The following is a 19,296-nucleotide window of genomic DNA, read 5'->3' as shown; positions in this document are numbered from 1 at the left end:
CTGTCTCGTTAGAATTGTAGATAGCAGCCATGCTTCATGGGTCATTTTCTTTCCTGTACTTCTGGGAGATCTTGGTTATATCAAGCATACCTTGGTCTCCAGTTTCTTTTAAATTGTAATGATTAGGCAGTAGGGAATTAGCTCTTCTAGTGGGAGGGAAGATGCTTCTTTACTGGAACATGTTTAAGATTGCCAAATAAAGTGGAAAGTGATTGAAGGAGGTTGTTTATATTGTTGCATACTTCAGGATGGCTAAATCATCCTCATTGGAATTGTTTCTGGTTCTTATGGGTCATTGTTTGAAGCTCCAGTTCCCCTTGCATCTGAATTCAGGAGCCATCCATGACATTCCCTTTACCTGTTAACATTATATATATGTAAATAGGAGCTTATGTTACAGTTAAGTTTCTTTTGTATTTTGTTTTTATTCAACTGAGTTTTCCTAATTCTGTTCTCATTCCTTGCTATTCTCTTATCCACAAACTTTGAACTCAGTTTGGTTTGGAAAAAAAGTCATTCTGTGCAGCCATATAAACTATGGATGTACTCAGTTTAGGTTAGTGGAGGCTTTCTTTCCTTCACTGGTCACTGTGGAGTGTCTCAGCATACACACACTGACTGGTTCTCTCACTCGGCTAGAAATCTTTCAGGTCCCATTCACAGCAGCGCTGAAATTCTTAATAGTGTGTCCACATGGGTGTCTAGATAAATTTCAATTTTTAAACATGCAACTACCATAAACTGCTTCTTTATCTGTCTATCAACATTTTCTAATCACTATTCTAGGAAATGAACGTTGTACTGTGAGCATGTCAGGGAATACAATTCCCAGTTGGCCTTTGCTTTAACTTATTACAACAAGCAGAATAAAAACAACTCATTTCCTCCTGTACACATGATGATTTAGGGGATGGGGAAGAAGGGAGCAGCCCCAAGAACATTTGGCATTACCCAGAGCCTAGGGACCTTTGTCTTCATTCTGTAGATCTGAAGGAAATGAGAGTCTGAAATCCCTTGAGATAGTGGGGTGGGGGGCAGAGAGATTACAGATCTTGTTATTAGGTGAAAGGACTCAGACTTTTTTTTAGAGTCATTGTTGTTAAGTATCTCACCTTTCATGGACATGCTTCCTTTTTTCTGGGCTGCCTTTCTGAATTGCTTTTTTACTCCTGAGCTCTGTAGTCCTGTAGATGTTTTGTTTTGTACAATATTGGTGATACACATAGCTCTATGTTCAGTTTTCTTTGAAATTAAGCATAGCTGAGAAAAATCTTAAGTCTGCAGTCTCGTATAATCCTGAAGACCAGTGTCTGTGTGGTAGTCTTTCCTACAGTTTCCCTAGAGATATCAAAGCTTTGTCCCTGACACAGTACTTCAAGTTGTTACTATTAGGAGAAATTTTGGGTAAATAAATATTGAAACACAGGTACGGCTTTGTACCTGAACTCCCTGACGTTTAAAAATAATTTGCCCAAAGCAGGCAGTTGCTTCTTTGGGAACATTTCTTAATATCTGCTTTCCTGCTCTCCAAGAATACGTGAGGAAACCCGGAAGCAGGATGATAAAGAGTTCCTCAGGCTTGTCTTAGGTCAATGCTCAGAAGCCCATTCCTTAGCAAATTCCTTTTTGAATGATACTAGTGGTTAATAAACTAACTAGAATATTCTGCAAGGGAGCAAGTACAAAAACAGAGCTTTTGATCCCAACCAAACATTCTGTCTTCTTTGCTCTGAATTTAGATGTGAGACTGTTTAGATCAGGGCCTCATCTACATAGAAATCCTAAAGTTTTATGTGGAGAAAAGAAAGAAGTTGCTTGAGAGACCTTATGAAGTAAGTTTTAGCCACACATTTGTAGGTTTTAATCCCAATACCACTATTATATACCTTTGTGTCCTAGAAAAGTTACTTAACCTGAGCCTGAACAATGAAGACAGATGTGCTCAGTGTGGCAAGACATATGCTAAAATGAACACAGATGTTATAAAAATCAGTATATGTGAAAGCACATTGCATAATGCCTAGCACATCAAAACTATTCAACAAATGTTGGTTCCCATCCTTCCTTCTCATAAGTAACTATAATCAATTAAAGTGTTGGGTTAAGGTGCACACATAGTGAGTGATATACTAAGAACATTTAGAGCATAGGAGAGCCTTGGACTAATCAGTGTGGTATAGTCTGAGCCACAGAGATGTGCTACATCCTAACTGACTCAGGAAGAAATAGAAAATCTGAGTAGACCTATAACAAATAATTAAATCAAATTAGTAATTGAAACTCATTCAGCAAAGAAAAGCCAAGGTCCAGATGGTATCTTTAGTTAATTCTATCAAACATTTAAAGAATAATACCAATTCTTCACAAAGTCTTCCAGAAACTGAAAGAGGAGGAAACACTTCCCAACTTATTCTATGAGACCAATATAACTGATACCAAAGCTAGACCAAGAAAACACAAGACCAATAATCCTTCATGAATATAGGTAAAAATACACTCAAAAAAATATTAGCAAATTGAATCCAGCAACATATACACCATGAGTGAGATTTATCCCAGGGATGCAAGGCTGGTTTAACATCTGAAAATCAATTAATGCAATATATTAATAGATAAAAAGATAAAAGCCACATGATTATCTCAATAGACAAAAAAAAAAAAAAAAAAAGACAAATCTAGCACTCATGTTAAAACTGCCAACAAATTAGGAATAGAAGGGAAACTCCTCAGCCTGATAAAAGTCATCTACAAAAAACTTAAAAGATAATATTATATGTAATAGTAAAAGACTGAAGGTTTTCCCCAAAGATGGGAACAAGGCAAGGATGTCTTCTTTGGCTGTTTCTATTCAACATTGTAGTAGAGGTTATAGCCAGTTCATTCAGGAAAGAAAAAGAAATAAAAGGCATCCAGATTGAAAAGTAAGAAATAAAACTTTCTTTATCCATAGACAGCATGATCCTGTATGCCTGCATGTAGAAAATCCCAAAGAATCCACGGAACTTCTAGACTTAATAAGAGTTCAGCAAGGTTACAGGATATTAGATAAATATACTGACAAAGAACACTCTAAAAAAGAAATGATAAGAAAATAATTGCATTTATAATAACATCAAAAAGAATAAAATACTTAGGAGTAAATTTAATAGGAGACTTATATACTAAAAACTATAAACATTGCTGAGAGAGATTAAATAAAAATTTAAATATATGAAGACACATTCCATGTTTCTGGATTGGAAGACTCAATATTGTTAAGGTGACAGTTCTCCCCACACTGATCTGTAGATTTAATACAAACTCTATCAGAATTTTAGTGGAGTTTTTGTAGAAATTGACAAGTTATCTTATAAGTTATATGAAAATACAAAGGATCGGAATAACCAAAACAATTATGAAAAAGAACAAAAAGTTGAAGAACTTAAACTTCCCATATTCAGAACTATAAAGCTACAATAATTGAGACAGTATGGTACTGGCATGAGGATAAACATAGATTGGTGGAACAGAATTGAGAGTCCAAAAGTAAACCCTTACCTTTATGATCAATTGAGTTTCACCAGGGATGTCAAGGCAATTCAATGAGCAAAGGATAGTCTTTTACACTGATGGTGCTGGAACAATTAGATATTCACATGCAAAAAGACTAATTTAGACCCTTACCTTACCCCATACATAAAAATGAAAATGGATTTTAGACCTAATGTGAGAACTAAAACTACAAAAATTTTAGAAGAAAACATAGCAGAAAACCTTCATGAACTTGGGTTAAGCAAAGAATTCTTAAATACAACACTAAAAACATACTCTATAAAAGAAAAAAATTTATCAATTTTTTTCAATTGATTATCAATCAATCAGAATTAAAATCTTCAAACCTCAAAAGATACCATTAAGAAAATGGTGACAAAAATAAAAAGATAAGAACTCTGACAACTTAAAGATGACAAACAACCCAATTTCAAAATGGGCCAAAGAGTTAAATAGACATTTCACCAAAGAAGGTAAACAAATGGCTAATGAGTACATGAAAAGATTCTCAACATCATTAGTCACTAAGTAAATGCAAATTTAAACCACAGCGAGATGCCACTTTATATCCACTAGAATGGCTATAATCAAAAAAGCAAAAAACAGAAAAGGCAAACTTATAGAGAAAGGAGGCAGATTAGTGATTGCCTGAAATCAAAGATCAGAAGGGGGATTGACTGGTTGCAAATCATGTAAGATTTTATTCGGTTAATGGAAACATTCTATAACTGGATTGTGGTGATGATTTTAAAAGCTCTGTAAATTTTCTAAAAACCATTCAATTATACACCTAATATAGGTGACTTTTAGGTTATACAAATTATACAAAGACACTCCTACAAAACAATCAGCCAAATAGAGTGTTCTATAAGACAGGCGACCCCTTCTAATAATAATGGCTTGGCAGGGGAATAAGGAAGAGAAACTTTTATAGAATTATTTTTAATGAAGTAACCAAATGCAGTGTGAGAGTTTGACTGACCTCTGATTCAGACTAACTGTAAAAAGACAGACAGATCTGAATGTGGATTGGATATAAGATGACATTATGAAATTGTTGATAATTTTATTAGGTGTGGTAATAACATAGTGATTATATTAAAGTCCTTATCAGTTAGAAATGCATATCACACATACTGAAGTATTTACAAGTAAAATGACTTTATGTCTGGAATTTGCTTTAAAATACTACGTTAGTTTGCTAGGGCTGCCATAACAAAATACCACAAACTGCCAATAGAAATGTATTGTCTTATAGTTCTGAAGGCTAGAAGTCCAAAATCAGGGTGTTGGCAGGGTTGGTTTCTTCTGAGGGTTTTTAGAGAGACTTCGTTCCATGCCTCTCTCCTAGCTTCTGGTAACCTCAGGCATCCTTGGCTTGTAGATGGCATTCTACCTGTGTCTTCCCGTTATGTATGTCTATCTCTGTGTTCAAATTTCCCCTTCTATAAGGACACCAGTCACATTGGATGAGAGTCTCCCCAATGACCTCTTTTGACTTGATCTTCTGCAAAGACCCTATTTCCAGATAAGGTAACATTCACAGGTACTGGGGGTTAGGACTTCAAGGTCTTTGGAGGGTAGGGGGTCAATTCAACCCATAATGAATACTACAGCAAAAAAAAAAAAACTTTAAGGTTGGAAAATGTTGATGGTTGTTGAAGCTGCCTGATGGTGCATGAGAATTTATTATGTTTTTCTCTGATTTTGTATATGATTGATGTTTTTCCTTAATAAAAAATTTTGAGAAATGTGTGTGTGAAAGCAGAGATTTAAATTGATATTTGTATACTCATGTTCATTGCAGCATTATTCACAATAGCCAAAATTAGGAAGCAACCCAAGTGTCTGTAGACAGAAGAATGGATAAACAAAATGCGGTACAGTAGCCTCCTGCTGCCTTATCCACAGTTTCGCTTTCTGTAGTTTCGGTTATCCACGGTCAGCCGCGGTGGGAAAATATTAAATGGAAAATTCCAGAAATAAACAGTTAATAAGTTTAAATTGCATGCCATTCTGATGAAATCTGCACCGTTCCACTCCATCCTGCCCAGAAGGTAAATCATCCCTTTGTCCAGCACACCCACATTGTGTACGCTACCCGTCTCGGTGCCAGCCGGACTGTGATAGTATTGCAGGGCCTATGTTCAAGTAACCCTTATTTTACTTAATAATGGTCCCAAAGCACAAGAATAGTGATGCTGGAAATTCAGATAAGCCAAAGAAAAGCTGTAAAGTGCTTTCTTTAAGTGAAAAAGTGAAAGTTCTCAATAAGGAAAGAAAAACAATTGTATGCTGAGGTTGCTAAGATCTACAGTAACAATGAATCTTCTGTCTGTGAAATTGTGAGGAAGGAAAAGAAAGTTATGCTAGTTTGATGAAACAGACCACATTCACATAACTTTTTTTTAAATTTATTTATTTTAATTAGTTTCAAGTATACGGTACATTGGTTAGACATTTATATAGTTTATAAAACGATCCCCCTCATTGCTCCTTCTCTGCTCTGGTTTGCTACCTAGCCAGTACATTAATGCTGACTGCATTCCCTGTGCCGTGCTCCCCATCCCTGTGACCATCCATCAGCTACTAACTTGTACTTCTTTAACCCTTCACCCTATTCTCCCAGCTCCCCAACCCCCCTCCCCTCTGTCTGTCACCAAATTGTCCACTACATTTTTCACATAACTTATTACAGTATATTATTATAATTTTTTTATTAGTTGTTAATCTCTTACTGTGCCTAATTTATAAGTTAAACTTTATCATAGGTATGTATCTAGAGGGAGAAAAGTATATATAGGGTTCTATGCTATCTCCAATTTCAAGCATCCACCAGGAGTCTTGGAATGTATCCCCTGCAGATGAGGGAGGACTCCTGTTGTCAGGTTCATAAATACGTAAAGTAGAATGGTGGTTGCAAGGGGCTGGGGGGAAGAAGATGAATGGGAATTACTGTTTAATGGGTACAGAATTTCAGTTGGAGAAGATGAAAAAGTTCTGGAGATGGATGTTGGTTGTGATTGCACTGAAGTGTAATTGTACTTAATGCCACAGTACCGTACACTTGAAAATGTACTTGAAAATGGTTAAAATATGTATATTATGTTATGTATATTTTACCATAATAAAAATAAGAAAAAGATTTGAGGAGGAAATTCTCTTTGAAGAGCTTTGAGAGGAAATTGCGTCTCTTAATAGACTATGAGCTACATTGTGGCAGAGACCAGATCAGTTTTGTTCATCTCTTTATCTTGCACAATGCCTGTTGTCATCACTAGGCTGTTAGTAAATGTTGTAGAATGAATGTTTGCAGTGGTAAATTCCTAAGTGTGTTGACTTTCAGAAATCATTTTTCAGAAGGAATTTTCTCATCCTCATTAGATTGCATTATCTGCATTTGGAAAAGAACAAAGTGGATAAAATCATGAGTACATAATTTATACTGTCTTTTCCAGTAGTATTCTAGGAGACATCTGTTTTAGTACATTTTTAAATGAGTAGAAAAGGAAGGATTCTTGGAGGAGTAGACTCACACTGATCCTGGGAAAGAATACCTAGGATATGGGAGGCAGGATAAGAGTAGACAAAAGACCTGGAGGCCAAAATGAGAAGGGCAGAACAAAGAGAGAAATGTGATAGACAGTTGCCTCTCTAGAGCTAAGTGGGGCTCAGTGAGGCCAACACTCTGTACCTACCTCACTTCACCTGTAGTCAGACTGCAAGGGTCTTAGAAGTTGAAGGAACTTTGTCAGTGAAATGGATATTTAAGAAAGCAGGTGTATAAAAGAATTTGGAAAGAACTTTGGATACGGTGAAATTGATGATAGAAATATTGGACTTTGAGGGAAAGGAAGCTGTGGGGCTATTGCCCGACAGGTAAATATCATGCCACCTGAGAAGTCTGCCCCGGCTGAGCTTAGAATGAAGTCTTCACTTGGGGAATGCAGTATGCAGACATGAGTGCTCACGTGCCATTGGTTGTGAGGACTGTCAAAGCCAGAACTCCATCTGGCAACTGAGGGCAGGTGTAGACAGGTCTGTTATGTAGACAGACTAAGGACTTTAGTGAAGATGCTTTAAAAACCATTGATCTTTGTGGTTAAATGGTAAATGCTTATCCTTGGATCTTTCTTTTCCAGTATTTGTTTCATACATACGTTCCTTGTTTATTCTAAAATATTATAAATAAGAGTTGTTAATAATTATTATAATTTTTTCACCTATTGGTTTTGTTACTTGCTTCAAAAATTGAGATCCTTGTTTTTAAGATCATAAAACAACCTTTATTTCCCTAAAAATATTAAACAGTACAAATTCAAATTCTAAAATCTACACCTTACTCTTTTAAAAATAAGCCTGAAAAAATAATCCAAAGATATTCTTTATGTTCCTGATGGCTTACATTGTCCTAGGTTTCCTAGTCTTTTGTATCTTTGTCCATTTTGTTTCGCTTTTCTAAGATCTTTCTCTTTCTTCTTCACTCTTTTTCTTTTTAAAATAGGCCATTTTAAAAATTCTTTTTATGTTAAATGAAGAGAAGAAAAAACCTGCGGGAACTTTACAATGATCTTATAGACTTTGAAGATTAAATTTTTTATACTATTTCTCTGAACTTTTTATTTTATCGTTGAAAGGAATCCCACAAATTTTTCATGTTATTTTATTTTTTATTGTAATGGAATTTTTCTATGGTCAGAAAATTATGTTTTACATTATTTTTAAAATATAAAATTACAACTGTTTCTAATTGTCTTATTCTCTCCATTTTTTGATTCCTTACTTTGTTATACAAATCCAAAGCATCTCTGGCTCAGAATAATCAGCCAGCTACCCATATTTTACTGGTGCCTCTTTTAGGATTTTTGGTTTTGTCTGTTTATTTTGTTCGATTTTAAAATATCGATCTTTATTTCTCCTAGCAATCAAAAACAATAAATTGAAATAAGGAAACCATCTTTTTGGTAACTTAAATGCCATTAGCTTCCCGGTCCCAAGATTTACATTCACTATAAATTCAATCTGAAAGGAAAAATAAATCTCTGAATTGCCCAGCTCTGCTTCTTCATTGTATTGCAAATTTGTAGCTAAATCTCTAGTCTTGAGTATTCCAGCCAAATTTTTGGAACATTTTTTTTTAATGGAAGAATTTTTTTTTGTTTTACCTACTTTATGAGATGAGAGTAAAAGGTTGAAAAATTATAAACTATAAAATGCTATATGAATGTCATATATTCTAGGGATTGATAACAGTTTAGAAAGTAGTCATACTTTTAAGTTATTACTTTGCTGGCCATATAAGTTGATTTCTGCTATAAAAATAAGAGTAGTTAATATATCTACTTCAAGAGGTAGCTGTGAGGATTAAATAAATAAAGGTAGAGTGTGTTGAATGATTCAAAAAATTTGTAAACGAAGGTACAAAACAAGAGAATGTAATTTTCTGAATTGGTTAGATCAAGGGAGAGAATTATCAGGGTGTGAACTTCAGATGAAACCCTGGTATCACAAGGTAACCACATTCACATGTGTAAAATTCTATTTTCTGAGAAACTTCTTAGAACTCAGGGATCTCAGAAAGTGAGGATTTGGAAGTACCTTCTACTTTCTTCTTGTCCCTCACTGATTGACTTGCGTGTTGGGTGTGTTATGGTGTGGGATACTGAGTCTGGCTCCTCTGTTGCTCTCTTGGAAGCATTTATTTTGTTTCCCCTTCTCCCAAAAGAGTGGAAACCCAAGGTGGTGCACCTTGTTTGATAAATTACTTCTAGGGTCTCTGGATCCTGTGAGAATAATATTTCTTAAAACTATAAGCCAATCAAAGCAAAGTAACACAGAATAGAAGAAAAATGACAACCAGGACGCTATGATTGGAATCTTCATTTTTCTACCCTACTTCTTCTTCCTCAGCTGTTTTTATTAAATAAAATGACCTTGGACATTATAAACACAGCATTTCTTAAGACTGAAATCAAAACGGCAAACTAAAATAGAAAGCAACTAGGCAGATGCCCTAATTTGACCTAATTTATTCATTTGTTTGTTTATTCAACAACTATATATTAAACATTTACTCTATTTGGGGTTCGATGCTAAGTGCTCAGGCTATAAAGGTAAATCTCGGCCTTTGGGGAACTTTTAGTCTAGAAAAGAGAGACGAGTATATAGGCTATTACTTTACTGTATGTTATCTAATTGAGGTGGGCGTAATTATTGTGGGAGCACAAACTTGAGTGAATGTTTCCTAGAGAAAGTATAAATGGGGATAGTCCTGATGAATAAGTAAGAGCGGGGAGTTAGGGAGTATTCAGAGAATTTTACTTCATCTTCTATGAAAATGGAGTAATACTGCCAAATCTTAGGGGAAAGCATGGCTAAAGAATGTCCTACAGGAAGCAGGAAAATGTTAGTACGGGTGGGAGTTTGTGATATAATAGAAGATGGTGGCTTGTCAGTGATTTGATGGCTCATTGATTTTAGTTTAATGTCTTTAGAAGCCTTAAAGCTTCATAAAGTGTGAGATAGGGTTTCTATAAAGCGAAGACCTTTTCTGTGGTAGCATCAGAGCTAGAATTCACCATCTTCATCTTCTCAGAGTGGGGTGTAAGCAGCATGGCTCTGGCCCTTATAAACTTTCTAATGCCTACCTACTACCTAATAATAGGACAGAACCCATGTTACCCGATTGTGAGCCCTTTCTCTCTTTTCTTTTTGCAGGCACCCTAGAATACGCTTCCATACAGGCCTTGTGGATGCCCATCTCTACTGCATGAAAAAATATGTTGTGGACTTCCTAATGGAAAATGAGTAAGAGAGAGGGAGGTAGAGTCAAACCCACAGTGCTTAAGCTACCATGTATCTTAGTTAACAGTTTTAAACCTTGATAATGTTAGATAACCAGTTTATATAAATAACAATTGATTTTCACCTTTGTTTTAGAAATGAAATCATATTATCAGCATAGTGTTATTTTGTCTGTACCACAGAGTCCCCTGCTTCTATTTTTGGGGTCTGTATTATAATAAACCAGAAAAATATTTTCATAAAACTAATAATAATCTATGATATCTCTGCACAGTACCAGGCTTTCCTTACCTTCTTCTGCAAGGGTGAGCTCCCCAGCTCGAGTGCTATTTTGTCTCCAAGCAGATGTCCTTCCCTTAGATAATTATCTTATAGTTGGGTCTTCTTAGCAAAGGGCCAGACTAACCCAAGAGGAAGGAAAAAAAGAAAATCAAGTTTCCTTCCAATTTTGGTAAAGAAGCCCATCTCACTGAGTGAACTTTAGTGAATGCAGAGAAACAATTTGGTACTTTTCTGATCTTGCTTTGAGAACAGAAGTGTGGGTTTAAATATTTCACAGAGACTGTGTCTGGCAGGTCACAGGACTTGGGGTTCCAGAGCAAAAACCTCCTTCTGTAATTGATCTCGGGAATTTTTGATAGGAAATGCTAATAGAGTCCTTAGAGGAATAGGTGGGAAAAGATTCAATAATAGCATGGCCAAGAAAAGGAGCAGCTAGCTTCCTTGATGGCTGCTGATTAAGTTTCTGCCTTGAATCACACTAGTGGACTGGACAGCAGGCTGGCACCACAGCAGCAAGTTCCCTCAGACCAGCTGGGGAAGGGAGTCGGAGAACCTGAATTTAAATGCCAGCATGCCCTCAGCTGATGGACTTGGATATATAGAGGAACATTAAAGGAAAGGGGAATTGTTCCTCCTTACTCAGTGTGATATTTCTTGCAGCATCCTAACCCTTATCCCGCACAACAATGCTAATTCCTCCTTACTCAGTGTGATATTTCTTGCAGCATCCTAATTATCCCACACAACAGTGCTAATTCGCTACAAGAAGGCCCATGTAGAGCCAATGGTAAAACACATCATTTGTTCCTCTGGAAAGCTTTCCAAGGGATTGTTGTTTCCCTATTTTCCCTCCCAGGACACTGTCCCCCTCCTCTTTTCTGACTTAATTATCCTGTTTTTTCATTTCATCAACAAATGTTTATTAAGAATCTGTTATCAGGCAGGCATTATTCTAGAACAACTGCAAGATCAATGGTGAATAAGCAGACATGGGTCCTGCACTGACGGAACTTAAGGCTAAGCTCCACAGTGGATTATAGAGACTTTGTTTTTTAATAAATAGCAAGGAAACTTACTGCCGGGATTAGAGAGTGATCCAAGACTTGCTTTCCAGTTACCAGTCTGGACTATTCGTATTCCAAAAATGAAGTTAACTCTAAGCCATGAAAGGATTTATTTTTTATCCCCAAATGAATATGAAACCCTATCACATAGGCTCTGCCCTTGACGTGCTGGGAGGAAATGTAATAGTAGAGATCATGATTCTTTTTTTTAACTTTTTATTATGGAAAATTTCACACAAATACAAAAGTAGAGAAAATAATGTAATGAACTCCCATGGATCCATCACACAGCTTCAACAATTATCAATCCATGGCCAATCTTGTTTTATATGTGCCACTATCCATCTCCCTACTGTCACACCAGATTATTTTAAAGCAAGTCATTATGATATAATTTCACCTGTAATTATTTCAGTTCTAATTGTCTGTAAATATTTCAGTGTGTATCTCTAAAACATAAGCAGTGTTTTTATCTTTTAAACAAATACCTCAATACTGTTATAACTCTAAAAAACAACAGCAACAACAACAAACCGACAATGCTTCCTTAATACCAAATGAGATTGTGGCTTTTTGTGTCTTGATACCATGACACCAGCATCCTGACTGCTATAGCTCCTTTGTAGCTCATTTGGCCACCACCAGTTACCTGTTCCCACACCTGGCAAGTGTAGTGCAGTGGTATGTCCCTTGAGGACAAGCCTGAATTTGGTGATTCTGTGGCTTCTGGCCAGAAGCTCTGCCAAACGAGACTTTCTCAGAGCCTTCCGCAATAGAGAGATACAGCACCTCTGTTCCAACTACCTTCCCATCTCAAGATCTCTTAAAGAGACCCTCATCTCTTCCCCGCATCTGTCCTTCACTTCTCAGAGCAGTTAGGATTAAAGGCATTATACTAAAAATTGGTAAATTTCAATAATACTAGAAAAAATATAAAGACATAGCAAGATAAATTAGAATGATACTTGAGGGAGACTTTTTATTCCTGGCTGTAATAGTAGAGGTCTTGTCCTAAAGTTGTGGGAGATGGGTTTGAATAGGTTGTCGGAAGCAGCATATAAGAGACCTGAAAGCTGATCAGGGAGTTATAGATCTTTAAACAGAATAGTCCCATGTGGAATGAACAATGATGCCACCTGGCAGAGAATCATAGACAGTTCTGGGTGGGAAAGACACTCCTTCAAGGTAAGTAGAAGTCATTTATAGTTATCTGGTTATAAAATAATGACTCCTTTAGGGATGGAAAGGAAAAAATGAAACGAGAGACACAACTTCAGGAATGGACTGCTTTAGCAATCCTTTGTTATCTTTCACCTATGGAAGTTAACATATTCTGCCCTGTATCTTTTTTAGTCATTTACATGTTAATTCTTCCACTCAAATTCTTTGAGATTAAATACCTAACTGGATTAGTAAGGCATTCAGGATAAGCTTGGTAAGTGGGAGGAAAGGAGATACTGTGATGGTTAAATAGCAGAAGTAATTTGGTACATCAGCAGTGAAAAAAGATGAGAATTTCTGCAATTGACTAAGTAGAAAAGCTGTACGAAGAGCTGTGAAGAGAAAAAATCTGCGCTCCCCATAACAAAAGAAGTTTAGTAAATGAGCTGTGTGGCCTTGGATAGGTGTCTACCTTTCTGTATGTCATCTGAAAATTAGGAATAATAATACCTGAGCCATAATTGGTATTAGTTGTTGGTAAAGATAGTTGTGAAAAATACTTGTAAAGAGCTTAGAGCAGTAGTTGGTGCAAAGTTAAGAATTCAGATTAACTTTTAACTGATCACCTACTATGTGTCAAGTACTGTGTTGCTAGGTGGTTACTATAAAAAGAATTTCTTCAAGTTGCTCATATGTTAGAGAAAGAGGGACAGGTCAAATAAATTGTTACAATGAAATGTGATAAGTCATATTAGAGTATATAGTAGAATGGAAGCACAAGGGAATTTGGGGAGGGTGGTTGAAATACTCTTTATATTGATTTTGGGTAGTGATTATAGTAGTACACATTTGACAAAACTCATCTAACTGTATGTTTAAAATATTTTTTTATTATATGTAAATTACATTTCTTAAAATTGATTTTAAAAGTTTTTAAAAATGAGTTGGATTTACTACACTTTTTTGAAAAACACAAAGGAATAGATATTTAATAAATACTCAAATATAATTGCTGTGTTGGAGGCTGAGTATACTAAGATGAATACAAAGTCTTACATGCCATTGTCCTCTGTAACCTTGAGAAAATTATACTATGCGACAAGAAGAAAAAAATGGGTCGGAGATCCCCAGTCCTAATAAATGAGGAAAAGGCATTTTAGGCAGCACGATAGTATCTGACAGTATATAAAGCTCTGCTTTAGAAAGACACTCTAACAGCAGTAGGTAGGAGAAAGGGATTAAAGGGTTCGGGGGCTGAGCTAACATCAGTGGTTCAGATTAACTTTAGTGGCAAAACCCATTACTAAAACTGGGCAGAATTCAGTAACCTAATGTATTTACTTACTGTTTCAATCTTGATTTTTAACTAACATTCAGATCATCTATTAACTTGCTAGTCTGCTTCCAGGCTCTCTCCTTCCACAAAACCAGAAGGCTTTCTAAATTTTAAATCTGACCATATCATTACCTATTTGACCAGCTTTACCAGGTCTCAAGCATTTTACCAGCTGAAGTAATGCATGAGCCCAGGAAGTAGTGCCCGGGGTAACAAGAATATGGCGAGTTGCCTGAGCAATGCCACAGTGTGGCTTGCATGCTGAAATCTTTTGCTGAATGCCTGCTTGTCTACATATGCACTAAGGCACTTAGCTTCTATCATTAAGTGACCTTAGACCAAGCTTTCTAACTATCACATAAATCTTAGGAGCCATGAAAAAAATAATAAGAGGATTGCTAAATTTGACTAATAATTTTTAAAGTTCCGTATAAGGGGAACCAATAAACATAGTCTGAAAATCATGACAGGATGGGGAAAGAGAGATTTGCAATTCCAGGACAACCCAAACACCAGTTTCCTTAAATTACAAAGAGAACTTTTAAATTAATGAGGAAAAGACAAATGACTCAATAGAAAAATGGGCAAAAGTTATAGGTAGTTGGTTCATAGAAAAAGCATATACACTTATGAAAGATGTCAGTTCTCACTCATAAATTTTAAAAAGTGTGTATTAAACAGTTTTAGAATGTAATCTTTGTCATATGGCAAAGATTTTTTTAATTTTGTGATAAAGGTAGCAAAGCTGCAAGGAAATTCTCATACTGTTCTATATAAACTTTTTGAGGCGCAGTCGATAATATCTGTCAAAACTTAAAATTATATTCTTTGACTCAGCAGTTTCTCTTCAAAGAATCTACCCCATAGAAATATTTACTCAAAAGTCTGGAAATATTCATTGCAAAATGTTCTTTGCAGCATTGTTCATAAGGGGAAAATTATAACAATTTAAATAGCGTACATTATGGTATACCTGTATTGTGCAACTATATGTTTACTAAAAAAAGCAAGTTGTAGTATTAATGTATGTTTTTAATATAATATGATTATATTTTTTGCTTTTAAAAAAATGAAAGGATATACATATGTTTTAGAAGGTTTTTTTTTATCCATTTCTGAATGCAGTCTGACAGATGTTCTAAACATTTTAATTCAAAATGTCTTGATGTTATTATAAAACTAGAGAACAACCAAATATCTAACAATTATTTTTCAGAAAAGATTTTACCAGTTTATACTCCTACTGCCTTTGTATGAGAGTAACTGTCTCAAAGCACTCTTACTAGTAATGAGAAAAAGTATTTTAAATCCTCTAATTTGATTAAGGGAGAAATTACATCTTGTTTTAATTTTTATTTCTTTAAAAATATTTTTATATATTTTGAACATTTATATTTATTTCTCTATTAAGGATATTAATCTTTTGTCCTATTTGTAGCAATTTTTTGGGTTTTTTTAATTTGGTGGAGTTGTTTGTTTATAGCTAATTAGTCAAGTCTGTTCTCCTTTGTGATTTCTTTCTTCTTAGGAGCCTATAATTTCATAAAGCAGGTGTTTCTGGGAAGGCTATATATAAGAGGAAAGGGGGAAAGTGAGGTTGCCCAGGCCCAAGGCAATATATCCAGCTGCTGGTTTTCAGCCCCAAGGTCAGGATGTTCACAGTGGTTCACAGTGGCCATTCCTACTTCTTGGCACAGCTTTGAGCTGCCTCTACTTTGAGTATGAAACAGGAAGAGTAATTTCATCCTCCATTATGCTGCTAAGCCAACTGCATTATGGGAATTGACTTGATGCTGACTGCCAGCACAAGCAGGTGGGACCTGGCAGGACTGCTTCATATGCTCTCTTAAAATCACTGTCTGGTACCCTTAAAGGACTCTGCCTAAAGGGGCTGTGTGCCAAGGCTTGTTTGCTTGCCTCTTGCAGTGATAGTGCTGTTTGGTCCATAATGTAAATATCGTGGCTCTGAAATCCCCCAGCTGTCCATGCTTTGTCATTTCTTCAAAGGGAACTGACTTGCTTTCCATGAGGAGGCCAGGGAACATTTGCTACGCACACTGGTTTGGTGCATTAAAAGGGGAGAGAAAGAGCTAAGAGTAAATGTTGTTTCATGCTTTGTATTCATATGGAAATTTTTAATGTCCATCAAAGGATCAGAAGAAAAATCACATTGAAATTCAATACAAGAGCTTCCAGCTTACACAGAATTTTTCAAAGATGTTTGACTTGATCCTTTAAAAATGACAAAAACCATGAACTGTGTAGCTCCAGGGTTCATAATTTTGCTTATCCTCCTCAGCCTCTTGCCTTTCCTACTTACACTCCATCTGTGTGGTCCTGTGTCAGCCTGCAGAGCTTCTTTGAATGGGGGCTGGGGAAGGGGGTGGGAAGAATGCAGCAGGGATCAGGTTTATAGGGTTGTTTTCATAGTCTTGTAACTGGTCTCCCTGACTTCATCTTCTTATTCCAGACTGCTGCCTTCTTCGTTATCCTCATTCTAGGCCTATTTCCACTGCTACCAGAATTATCTTACTAAGAAATAAAACTGATTATGTCTCTTTCCTGCTTAAAAACTACCACTGGCTTCTCAGTTCAGACTTTGCAGACTACCACAGAAGGTTTCCATGGTCTGCCTCCCTTACCTACCTAATAAGCCTTGTCTCCTCTACCTTTCTCCTTAAATCTATAATCAGACAACTTGTCCACTGGATTATGAATTTTCAAAGTCAGAAACAGTATATTTCCAAGGCCTAGCGCAGTTACTGGCATATTCATAGATGCTTGTTAAATGCTAAATAAATTAATTAGTGATTTAAAATTCTACCAAGGTCACAGAGTAAGAGAGAATTAACTAAAAATTAGGTGCTAGTCTCCCGCCCCTCTGCTTTCATTTCCTTTGCTCGGTATAAATCAAAAGCATACTCACTGTACTAAGAATCAGGTCCCTTCTTCCCCATTACATAGTCCAGGTCATTTAGACTCCAAATCCTTAGTACCCACTAGGAAGCATTATGTTTCCTGAGACCAAAAAAGGCCAAGTGAAGACTAAAAAAGCTCCAAAGCTCTCGAGCAACGTACTTACTGCTTATATCTGAGTGATATGAAAAGAGTGCAGGAATATTTTTTTTGCCTCTGGAAGTTCTTTTACACATTGATCTTTGATCTTTTCTATAAGTTCTGTCCTAAACTAATTTGATTACATAAAAGTAAATTGAAGTTAACTTTGTCGTGGAAATTTTTTAGTAGCCATTAGTGAATAAGTACAGCTGTGGTAATGTGAGTGAGTTAGTTCACTCTTAAGTAGGTGGGAGGACAAAATCTACATGGGCAGTACTTAGTCACTAGAATGGATTTTAAATATGCAGAATCTGAATCGAACCAGGAGAGTAGTACCATATAAACTAAGAAAAAATGAGAAACAAGAAACTTAAGAATGGCCTAAAATTATAAAATTTGATAATTTGTGTAAAGAATAAAAGAATCACCCATAGTCCTTCTACTATGAGAGAATAGAGAGTAGAAATTGTGTACAGTCTTTGAATAATATTTTGTTAGTGTTAGAAAAAAAATTCATCACCATAAGAGATTAAAGGAGAAAAAATATGATGTGCTCTATAGATGGGGAAAAAAAAATTTTAACAAAATTAAATACCCATTCATTGATGAAGGCTCTTAACAAGTTAGGAATAAAAGAAAACTTCCTTAAGCTGATAAAGGGTATCTACACAAAAGCCTATAACATATGCCAAATGTTGGCTATAAAGCCTAAAGCCCAATATCTATACATAGAAGACAATAATTGGTAGCTTTGATGATGAAAAAAAAAACTACAATCAGTCTAAATGATAAAATATTAAAAGAATTCTTTTTAAAATCAAAGACAAATAAGGATGACTGTTATCAGTGCTTGTATTCAGCATTATATTAGATATCTTAGCCAATATGGTAAGACAGTGAAAAATAAAAGATATAGGGGTTAGAAAGGAAGAAAGAAAATTGTTATTTTCGTAGTTGCTATGACTGTCAGAATCTACAGATAAATTATTAGATTTAAGATTTTTTAGCAAGGCAGTTGGCTATAAGTTTAAAACAATAAATTGAATGTCTATAAACCAAAAGCAAGAAAAACAATTATTTAAAAGATATCACTTATAATACCATCAAAAATATAAGATACCTGGGATTACTCTAACAAGATACGCAAGGCTTTTATGGAGAAAATTGTTTTATGTTTTTTAAATAACTTTTCTAAAGACTAGAACATTCTCCATTGCCATGGATTATCGCCAACTAAGTGTAAAGGCACCATGTTAAAATACACACACACACACACACACACACACACACTCCCCACACACATGCTCACTCACATCCATATCATGTAGATGGGACTTTGTGAAAGACTGTTTGCTATATAGATCAGGGGACAAGAGTCCCGGATTCAATATACTCCTCTCCTACCTCCAGCGTGAAGCCGATAGAAAATTTAGATCTTCTGCTTCTCCAGAACTGCCAAGGCTGTGCCACTTTTGATCTCTATCGATCCCAAGGTGGCACAACAGGAAGAAATTTAGCTTTTCCTCGTAGGCACAGAGTTTCAGTGCCTCTAGGATCCAGACAGTCATATTTCTCATATTTGACCACTCTTTCTTCCTAGGTCAATTACTTCCATTCGAAGTGAACTGATTCCATACCTAGTAAGAAAACAATTCTCTTCAGCTTCCTCACAACAAGGACAAGAAGAAAAAGAGGAAGATCTAAAGAAAAAGGAGCTGAAGTCCTTAGGTCAGTGCTTGGGTCGGTACAATAAGGTCAGGGTAACAGCACCTTTAGAAAGGGTGTCAGGGCAGCTTAGCTCAAGAAACCTCCCAAGGCAGCAGATTTTTGTCTAGCCAACAGGCAAGACAGGCTAGCTGACACCACTCCCTGAGTTCTGGGTTAGCTTGTTCAAGCACACCCTGACACTGTGCTCTTCAGGGACAGGCTAGTCATGCCTCTGGTTCACAGCTCTTGTGTGCTTCTGTTCCTCACTAGCCCATTTTAACTTTAAACTCGGCCTCTTCTGTCAAGGAAAGAAAGGTGAAGGAGTGTACAATTACAGTCCAACCAGAGGCCAAC

General features: G+C 36.0%; 1 protein-coding gene and 1 long non-coding RNA gene across 4 annotated transcripts in view; one reads left to right on the top strand and one right to left on the bottom strand.

Moving 5' to 3' along the window:
* LOC107195626 overlaps window positions 1-19,296 on the bottom strand; it is a 74,261-nt gene that overhangs the window by 10,928 nt on the left and 44,037 nt on the right. The gene's annotated exons all lie outside the window — the stretch shown is intronic.
* EIF2B3 (eukaryotic translation initiation factor 2B subunit gamma) overlaps window positions 1-19,296 on the top strand; it is a 98,671-nt gene that overhangs the window by 57,771 nt on the left and 21,604 nt on the right. For 2 of the 3 annotated variants that reach the window (XM_006911417.3, XM_015588974.2), the window contains exons 6-7: window positions 10,249-10,338; window positions 18,836-18,963. In XM_006911417.3, the coding sequence (XP_006911479.1) occupies window positions 10,249-10,338; window positions 18,836-18,963 (218 nt within the window). The remainder of the gene's footprint in view (window positions 1-10,248; window positions 10,339-18,835; window positions 18,964-19,296) is intronic. The other variant, XM_015588975.2, reaches the window with a different exon arrangement.

The sequence above is a fragment of the Pteropus alecto genome, unplaced genomic scaffold (assembly GCF_000325575.1).
Source record: "Pteropus alecto unplaced genomic scaffold, ASM32557v1 scaffold484, whole genome shotgun sequence".
NCBI classification, from domain to species: domain Eukaryota; kingdom Metazoa; phylum Chordata; class Mammalia; order Chiroptera; family Pteropodidae; genus Pteropus; species Pteropus alecto.
The sequence above is the reverse complement of the archived record's forward strand: the minus strand, read 5'-3'. Positions and strand labels throughout refer to the sequence as shown.